This window comes from Grampus griseus, assembly GCF_964374135.1.
Source record: "Grampus griseus genome assembly, chromosome: 1".
NCBI lineage: Eukaryota > Metazoa > Chordata > Mammalia > Artiodactyla > Delphinidae > Grampus > Grampus griseus.
The window spans coordinates 50,767,427-50,777,988 of NC_139017.1; the positions used below are offsets into that span (position 1 = coordinate 50,767,427).

Below are 10,562 nucleotides of genomic sequence, written 5' to 3' on the forward strand. Positions count from 1 at the left end.
TAGATGTTCTTATCAGACTTAATGGTACTTTCACAACCTGTTCTAAAATGTGGGCAGTTCTGTTTAATAGGATTTTGTTAATCAATATAAATAAATTTATTGCAATTTTTTTGATTTTTAAACATAGGCTGACAAGACCTACATGTTACGAGAATATACATCACGAGAGAGCAAAATTGCTAATTTAATGGTACAGTATTTAAATATCAGTTTTTAGAAGTTAAATTTTAATGTTTTATTTTAAGTATGGTATTCCCCCATGCCCCACCCATCCACCAAATCTACATCCCTAAATCCATTCATTTACCTAATAGGGCTCTATAGGAGAAATCCTATTGGAGTGTATTTTTTCTGGAACTTACCTCAATTACAGTTAGAGTTGTTAGGTACCTTAACCATCGTCCAATCCAATTTCCACATTTTATTTTGGAAAAACTGAGACCCAGAGGTGTGACTCCAAGTCACATAGCTAGTTGGTGGTGGAGCTGCAATAGGATGTTCTTTCCATGACTTACTTTTGGGGGCATAATCTCCCCTGCTTTTTTTTGCTCCCCTGGGACTTGTAAAGGGTTTCTACAAGTCTATAGCATTTGATAATGGGTTGTTTAGAAATTGATACCTTCCTGCTAACTTGATTTTTTTATTCACTCTTAATGTTTATTTCTGTCTATATATAGAATATACATAGGTTAGAAAAGTTACATAGGGTCTCTTGTAGACCACATATTGGCATCTAACTGAAGGCTAGTGCTTTCAAGGTACAAAAATAACAGGAAAAAGGGATTAGATTAAGATGTATTAAATTCTTAGAACATTTATGGGAGCATTATAAATGATATATTCCTATGATCTTTGAGGAAACCATCTAGTAACAGAGCTGAGTCAGTAACAAGAGATACCTGATATTATTAGGAACACCTGATGATGCGCGCTCTCTCTCTCTCTCTCTCTCTCTCTCTCTCTCTCTCTCTATATATATATGGCATCTCATTTTAAAATTGGCATGCTTTAGGAATGCTTGAACGAAAGCATTTTCAAAACTATCAGTGCAGTAATTTAATATATGCTAATATGATTTATGTATTTCCTAGCATGTTTCACCTTCCCTCTTCACGGAACCTAATGAAATATCACAGTATTTGCCGATAAAGGAGGCAGTTTGTGAGAAGCTAATATTTCCAGAAAGAATTGATCCTAACCCTGCAGACTCAAAAGAATGTACACCTGTGGAATAGAATTTATTACAACATATACTGACCGTGGAATCCGACTGGAGACCTTGGGGCTATTTGGAGGGGGTATTTTTATTATGAGAATTAATTGCCTTGTCTATGTGCAGATTTTCTGTAGCCTTAAAGGAAAAATAAATAAATAAAAGAGTGTCGCAGGCAGTTTCCACTCAACTGCTGTTGTACTCTCTGTCTTCAAATTCATATTCCAGAAATTTATATCTTCTGGAGTTAAATTCAGATTTCTAAATTGTCACAAAGTGGGGTCTCACCAGTAGGGGGTGATGTGTGTATCTCTCAGAAGCAGTGGCCATAACCTGTATCTATCATGAAACACTATCTTCTACCACGAGGAAGTTACTTTAAATCAGTGAATCGTAACACCTTTTGACTTTCATATGATTCCTAATTGTTCACGTTGATGTAGTGGCTCTTTACCTTGGGTTTTTTGATGTTTATTCACACTTCTGGAGAGTCATGACTTGCCTCCTAGGAAATTGATCTCAAATGATCTGTACCCAGAAATTAAAAAAAAAAATTACCCTCCTAAATTTTAATTGGCTTTTGAAGTTTAAAGAACGTTTCAGACATAGAAACAAATAAACTAGGTTTTTGGAGAACTTAAGGTGTTATGTCCATGGAAACACACAATCATGGTTTGCCACTGACAGGATGTCAGAGCTGTCTCTCCTCCATCTTTAGGTGCTTTTTCTTATGTGTGGTTCTATTTGTACTGACGTTTTTTACTTCCAGCTTCCACGCACCCTCAGAGTGAATAAATCTTTTGGATATTGAATTTGATATTGGTCCTAAAAGGTTTGAAGTGTTAATATGGATTGTTTTAAGCAAAAATTACATCAGCCTCTGAAGCAACCAGATTAATTTTCTGCTTAAAATATTTGAAGGGTAGCTGTGGAGGAGGAAGGGGCTTATTTTAAAATCTAAAAGCCAGTTTTTCCTTTTTTAAATTCATGTTTTTGGGAATTCCCTGGCAGTCCAATGGTTAGGACTCCACGCTTTCACTGCCAAGGGCCTGGGTTCAATCCCTGGTCAAGGACCTAAGATCCAGCAAGCCGTGCAGCATGGCCAAAAAAAAAAAAAGATTCATGTTTTTAACATTACAGGGAATCCAATAAAGTGTAATTAATTAGTACAAGATCTAGGTAGTACAGAAAGTTTACAAAAGTAAATTTGAAATTCATTTGGTTATTTTGATGGTGACCCTTTAAACATTTTATATTCTTTTCTGCCTTTTAAAATGGTCTCCTTTTAAAATGGTAGCAAGTGGTTATAAAGCACCAAGTAAGAAATTACTTTAAATGGATTTAAAAAAATATTTTATTTAAAGGGCAGGGGAAAAGAATTACCCCCTTTTTTTCTTGTTTGAAACAGCTATTGTACATATTTCCACTTGATACATAAATCATTAAAGAAGAATATTTAATTGTAAGTATTAGCAAAACTCTTCAGGTATTAGCCTGAAGATAAATTTTAGTGAAACAAATACAGTTGGATATTCATCATTACTCAGACTCTGGTGTGTTGTTGTGTATATTGTTTTTTTAGCTAATTTTATTAGCTAAATTTGGTCACAAATGATTTGGGTATTTGTTTGCTCTCTGCTACATCACCTTCAAGGGATAGGAAATCAGGATTTTGTTGGCTTTGAGAAAATACATGGCATGTTCACTGTATGTTAAGTATACCGGTACTTAATGTTTTCCCTTAGGACAGAAAAGTGTATATATTGTACTCTGCTTTCTGTTTATTTTATTTGCCATGCAGATTTGAACAGAACAGACTCTTTAGTCATACAAATTATTAAAAAATGAAAAACTGTAATAATATTTATTAGTTGAATTAGAGGTTTCTGGGCAGCATCATATTACACATATATTTTTAACTTGATTCAGATGTCTTAGTCCCTGAGTCAGTCTTAAATTACTTATTTTGAGAATCCGTTGTTAAAAATTGTAGAATTGACTGTTTTATAGAAGAAGGTGGAAGGTGGATAGGATGAGTGTACTTTTGAAAGCTTCATTAGTTTATTCCTGTGGAGAATGCCAAGAAAACTTATATTTGCCCATTGCTAAACAAGACATATACCATTTTATATTTATTTGTTCCAAGTGTCTTTTTGTAAGAGGAGAATAAACAATAAGTAATTACCCATCTGTGTTTTGCTATTTCATTTAATTTCGTTTTTCTTGAAGCTTAATTAAAAAATGGTTTGGTATACCTTTCTTGTTTGTGCTTTATGTTTTGAACTTGGTCAACATTATAGCCAGATTCTCCAGACAGATTATAAATGAAAATCTAACAGATAGTCCAGAATATAATCCTCCAGTTTAGCTACTGGGCTCTTGTTCTTCCTCTCTGTCTGTCCCCTAGTGTGGGTTGGCCAAAAAGTTCATTTGGGTTTTTCCGTAACATCTTATGGAAAAACCCAAATGAAATTTTTGGCCAACCCAGTACTTCTATGGATGTTTTAATTAGCCATTGTTTTCTCTATGATAGGCTAATGCTTTCTGTTTTTGAAAATATAAATACTTGTGGTATGTATCATTCCATTTAGTTTTAAGTACTGTCCAATATGGTGCTAGGTACAGGGGTTACAGTAATGAAGAGATGATTCAGTTGGCCCTCTGTATCCTCAGTTTCTGCATCTGCGGATTCAACCAATCATGGATTGAAATATTGAAAAAAAAATTCCACGGGGCTTCCCTGGTGGTCCAGTGGTTAAGACTCCGTGCTCCCAATACAAGGGGCACAGGTTCAATCCCTGGTAGGGGAACTAAGATCCTGCATGCCCCGCGGCGTGGCAAAAAAAAAAAAAAAAGAAAAAAAATTCCAAAAAGCAAAACTTGAATTTGCGGTGTACCCGGCAGCTATCTACATAGCATTTACATTGTATTTACACCTATCTGCATAGCCTTTACGTTTTATTAGGTATTGTAAGTAATTTAGAGATGATTTAAAGTATATGGGAGGATGTGTGTAGGTTATATGCAAATACATCATCTTATATAAGGGACTTGAGTATCCTCAGATTTTGGTGGGGGGAGGGGACTGGAGTCAATCCTCTGTGGATACTGAGGGATGACTGTATTATATGTCTTCATGGAGTTAAAGTCTAATGGAGGAGACAAAGTAAAAATAATTACAAATTTTAGTAATTGCAATGACAGAAATAATACTGACTTTAAAGAGAATAACAAAATCACCTTTGGTAGAAGTAGAGTTCTACCTGGAAAAGCATGTATAAAGCCTCAAGAGAATGTCACTCCTAACTTACCCAGGAGAAAAATCTGGGTAATCTATACAATTACAGTTTTTCTTGAGCATATCAGACAGCTGAGGTTGCAAAGCAAAGTAAACTAAATCCCAAAGAGTGATAAGCCCTCCAACAAGAGGTGGAAACTACCAATCATTTCATCTTAGAGCATGAGAGAAACAGGTGGCCACTGTACGTACAAGCAGGTAAGAAAAAAATTAACTAAAATTTTAATAAATTCTGAAAGGCTTACTATGGGCTAGTTGTCAGTTTGGAAGAGCTGAGAGTCTCAAGTAAGAGGACTTCATACACTCACACAGGTTCTTTCCCTGGGGCCTACCCCAGTGCTCACAAGAAACACTGGGGCAGGGCAGGGGACCAGAAAGTCCCTGTCAGTGGTTCAAGCATGCAGGAGGTAATTGGCTCCTGCTTAGGGATAGGTATGAAACCCTGCCCATTTGTCCTAGACCCCTCTTTTGAAGGATGCAAAAGACTTAAGCTGCTGGGGGAAGAGCAACAAATATCACCCCCCAGGACCCCAGCAAAATCCATTATTTCTGGGGGAGGAATAAAAGCAAAACCCATCTGCTTCTGGGAGGAGGAATAGGAAATGCTCTGCCTTCAGGCCACGAAGAACCATTACTGCTGGAGAAGGAGTATAAGCAAGTAACCTCTGACCTTGGAGGAGGAACAGAAAAACCTGGGCCCAGGATACTATATGGATAGCAAAAAGAGAAGTCTACCACTGGGAGATGGGCATGAAATTCACACAACAGTAGAATGCACATTGTTTTCAAGTGCATCTAGAACGTTCACCAAGATAGAGAATATTCTAGGCCATAAAACCTCAATAAATAAAACACTTGAAATCTTGTGAATTATGTTCTCTGACCATAACAGAATTAAACTAGTAAAAACCAGTAACAGATATCTGGAAAATACCCAAATAACCTCTGATGAGAGAAAGAAGTAAAGGGAGACAAATACCATGATCATAGAATGAAAGACTCAAGATGTTAATATGCCAGTTCTCCCCAGATTGGCCTACAGAATCAATGTAATCCCATTCAAAATCCTAGGCGGCTTTTTCATTAGACATTTTTTAAGATGATTCTAATATGTGTGGAAATCCAAAGAATCTAGAACAGCCAAAACAATTTTGGAAAAGAATAAAGTTGGAGCACTCAGATTACCTGATTTCAACATTTAGAGCTACAATAGTCAAGACCACATGACAATTGTTTTAGCATAGACATACAGATGAATGGAACAGAATAGTAAGAAAGAGACCTAAAGATCTACCTTGAACAAAAATGCCAAGGTAATTCAGTGGAGAAACGTTAGTCTTTTTTTTTTTAACATTAAGAATATTTTTATTGAAGTATAGTTGATTTACTATGTTGTGTTAGTTCAAGGTGTACAGCAAAGTGATTCAGTTATATATGTATGTATATATATACACATACATACATATATACTTTTTTAGATTTTTTACCCTTATATTGTATACTCAATATACAAAATATTGAGTATAGTTCTCTGTGCTATACAGTAGGTCCTTGTTTATTTTATATGAAATTATAGTCTTTTCAACAAATGCACTGGAACAATTAGACATCCAAATGCAAAAAAAATTTTTTTTTGAACCTTATTTCACACCATGTACAAATATTAAATCATAGACCTCAATGTAAAACCTAAAATGAAGAAAGTTGTGGAGGTAAACAAAGATCTTAGGTTTAGACTTTAGGTTTCTTCAATAAACACAAAAAGCATTAGTGACTTTATGTTTCGTCAATAAAACACAAAAAGCATTGAACATAAAGAAAAAAATGATAAAATGGCCTTCATTAAAATGAAAAACTACTCTTTGAAAGATACTGTTAAGGATATCAGTGGATAACCCACATACTGGAAGAAAATATTTGTAAGATATGTATTTGATAAAGGACTTATATCCAGAATATATAAAGAACTCAACTCAATAATAAGACAATCCAATTTTTAAAGTTGTGGATGGTAAATAAGCATATGAAAAGATGCTAAAAAGAAAAAAAATGCTAAAAATTCATCAGTTATTAGGCAAATACAAATGAAAACTTCAATGAGATATGACTACACCTATTATAATAGCTAAACTTTTAATATCTGACAATACCAATTGGCAGTGAAGATGTGAAACAGCTGCAATCTCACACACACATTGCCAGGGAGAATGTGAAATGGTTCAACCACTTTGGAAAACAGTTCGGCAGTTTCTTTCACTTACCATTCAACCCAATAATCCTAGAGAAATAAAATGCGTCAACACAAAGACCTATGTACAAATGTTTGTAACAACTTTATTAATAATTGCTAAAAACTGGAAACAATCCAAATGTCCAGATAAACAAATTATGGTGTATCTTTACTGCTCAGCAATAAAATGGAACTAACTACTAATACATGCAACTACATGGGTGAATCTCAAAACCATTATGCTAAGTGAAAGCAGCCAGGCGTGAAAGACTAAGCACTGTATGATTTCATTTATATAGCTGTATTAGGGCTCTCCAGAGAAATAGAACCAATAGGAGATATATACATGTATAAAAGATTTATCATATGAAATTGGCTCATGTGATAATGGAGGCTGAAAACTCCCAAGATCTATAGTCAGCAAGCTAGAGACCAAGGAGACCCAATGGGGTAAATTACAGTCTGAAAGCCAATCCCAAGAAGAGCCCATGTTTCAGTTCAAGTCCAAAGGTTGGAAAAGACCTTTGTCCCAGCTCAAGGTAGCCAGGAGTGCATTTTTATTCAGCCTTTTTGTTCTATTTAGGCCTTCAACTGATTGGATATGGCCCACCAACATTAGGGGGGACAATTGGCTTTACTCAGTCTACATATTCAAATGTTAATCTCTTCCAGAAACATCCTCACAGACACACCCAGGGTAATGTCTGAACAAATGTCTGGGCACCCGTCTGGCCCATACAAGTCGATGTATAGAATTAACCATCACAATGACATTCTGGAAAAGGCAAACTTACTGGGCAGGAATCAGATCAGTGGTTGCAAGAGAAAGGGAGATTATTGAACACAAAGGGATATGAGGGAAGTTTGGGGGAGGTGATGGAATATGCCATGTTTTTATGCGGTGGTAGTTACATGACCATATAGGTCTCTCAGAACTCATTGAATTGTACACATAAAATGGGTGAATTTCCTTATATGTAATTATACCTCAATAAACATGAATTTAGAAACAAAAAGAATTTGAGGAGCAATTTAAAAAACAAGAAGAGTTGGTCTGGGGACTATTCTGAGGACATGGCATTTAAACTAAAACCTGAAGGGTGAAAATAATTTAGCCATGTGATTTGTTTGGGAGTGGAAAGAGCTTTCTAAGAGAGGAACAGTATGAGAAGTCTTTGAGGTAGGAAAGACCGGCAAATTCAGGGAAGTGGACAGAGCTGGGTTGCTTGAACACAAAGTGAGGTTAAAGAAACTGGTTAAGGCCAGATCATTTAGGGGTTTATAGTCCATGTGTAAGGAGGATAGATTTTGATGCAATGAGAAACAATGAGAAGTTAAGTATGGAGGCAAGTGATCTGACATATTTTCCATTCACTTTAGCTGTGACGTGGGGATGGGTTGAAGGTGTGAAGAGGCAAAGCAGAGAATCAATTAAGGAGGCTGTAGCAGTAGGCCAGGTGAGGGGTGATGCCATTTGAACTAGGATTGCAGCAGAGCTTATTAAGAAAACTGGGCTCAAAATATACTTTTGGGGCTTCCCTGGTGGCACAGTGGTTGAGAGTCCGCCTGCTGATGCAGGGGACATGGGTTCGTGCCCCGGTCCAGGAAGATCCCACATGCCGCGGAGCGGCTGGGCCCATGAACCATGGCCACTGAGCCTGCGCGTCCGGAGCCTGTGCTCTGCAATGGGAGAGACCACAACAGTGAGAGGCCCGCGTACTGAAAAAAAAAAAAAAAATTATATATATATACATACATACATACTTTTAAAGTTGAATTCACTGGGTTTTCTGATAAATTCAACATGAAGAATGGAGGAAATGGAGGAATGAAGGGGGACGTTTAAGTTTTTTTTTGACCAAGTAGGGAGATATTGGTGTTATGCAATGTGATGGGGACAGAAAGGAGAGACAAATTTAAAGCAATGAAAGTTCTGTTTGAACACGTGAGGTCTGGAATGCCTTTGAGATGTCCAAGTGGAAATGTTTAATGTGTAGTTTAATGGGTAATGAAATCTATAGCTCAGTGGGGACTTCCCTGGTGGTCCAGTGGTTAAGAATCCGCCTACCAATGCAGGGGACATGGGTTCAATCCCTGGTCGGGGAACTAAGATCCCACATGCCCTGAGTAAGCCGGTGCACCGCAGCGAAAGACCCTGCTTGCTGCAGCAAAGATCCCACGCGCTACAACCAAGACCCAACTCAGCCAAATAAATAAATAAATATTTTTTAAAAAGAGAGAAAAGTTATCGCTAATATAGATAACATTTAAAGTCATAGCAATGAATGAGATCGCTTTGAGAATTTTTTAAGGAAATGAAGAAGGCCTTGCAGGGATCCCTGAGCAACCCTTGGACGTCAAAGACGGGAGAAAGAGCAGCCAGTGAGTAGATGAAACCAGGGGAAAGCAGCAGAAGCCAAGGGAAGAGCAGCATATTTAAAGGTAGGAGTTGTCATTCGTGGGGAATGCTGTCAAGGCAGCTAGTAAGGGGACAGGGGTTTCTAATGGCAGCATGGAGGTATAGCTGGTTTTGATACAGTTTTGGGGGAGTAGTGACGTTAGAAGCCAGACTGGACTGTGAAAAGCAAATGTAGAAATGACAGAGTTTTCAGCAAAGCTGCCTTCACAGAATCGGGCTGGTAGCTGTGGTGTTGCTGGGACAGTCACATCTATGGGAATAGTCCAGTAATCAGACTGGTGATTCAGGAGAGGGTATAACCAGTGGAACAATTGGTATTATTGTAAGTGAAGCGATTGAAAGCCTCATGCTTTATACTCGTTTATCAGCCATTTCTCACAATAACTTTGTAAAGAATTATTATTAAGTCTATCAAAATAAGATTCCAGATAACACTGGTTCCAAAAACCAGAAATTATCTAGTTTCTTTCCTTACTTGCTTAACCACATAGCCTCCCTCAGGCATTTACAGAACATCAAAGGCTTTCCCTAATCTTTGCTAGGGGCACACACTTAGTTGTCCCTAGGATGTCATACTGTAATACTCCTGTCAATGTGAGCCCTGTTCTTGCTTTGGGGCTTCACTGAGTTGCACTGTAACTATTAGGTCAGGCGGTGCTTATGGGAAATCTGCCTGCACTGGTATCATCTCCAGGAAACATGTTTAGGTGTGTGGGGTTTCCTACTCAGGATGTATTTAGGGCACTGGCAGAGAAACACCCGTGTGGCTTTGAAGGTTGGACTAGTGTTAGAGTGACAGGCCTCTGTGTGAGCATGAGACCTGATTCTGTCAGAGACCGAAATAAAAGCTCATTACAGCAAATATCACCCCTGTCTGGTTTGGGTTTTCTGCAAAGCATAACCTGAGACCAGCACTAAGATGCAGGTAGTTGGGACGTGATCTCTGGAAGAACAAACAAGTGAGAACGTGGAGAAAGGGAGATAGGGAGGCAAGGCACAATGTGGTGTAATGAATGAGCAGGTTACCTCTTGCTGGAGACTTCTGAGATGCTTTGTCCCAAGGAACGAGCCTTGGATTGTCCCAGCAGAGGAGGGGGGCCTGGGGCATTTATAATCCCACCCCACTGGACCTGGCTCCAGGGGATAGCTCCCCCCTTAACTGCCACACTCCAGCACACACACACACATGCATGCACAAGAAAGGGCTTGGGAAGAGATGCTATCTGCATGCCAGGATGTCTGCCACAGGTGCAAGTGGATTCAGGTGGGCGAAGGAATATGAAAGGGGGCATCAACAGCCCTCACTAAAAACCCCAAATTCATGTATTGCAAACTTACTCCCCTGCGGTGATGACGAGAAGAGTCTTGTTTTTATTATCCCCAGTTCTGTGCACTCCTGAAC

General features: G+C 38.0%; 1 protein-coding gene across 1 annotated transcript in view; it reads left to right on the forward strand.

The window, feature by feature from the left end:
* TIPRL (TOR signaling pathway regulator) overlaps positions 1–3,399 on the forward strand; it is a 36,123-nt gene extending 32,724 nt beyond the window's left edge. The window contains exons 6-7 of the mRNA XM_082658638.1: positions 128–190; positions 1,092–3,399. Of these exons, the coding sequence (XP_082514764.1) occupies positions 128–190; positions 1,092–1,235 (207 nt within the window). The 3' untranslated portion in view covers positions 1,236–3,399. The remainder of the gene's footprint in view (positions 1–127; positions 191–1,091) is intronic.
* Positions 3,400–10,562: the final 7,163 nt, after the last annotated feature.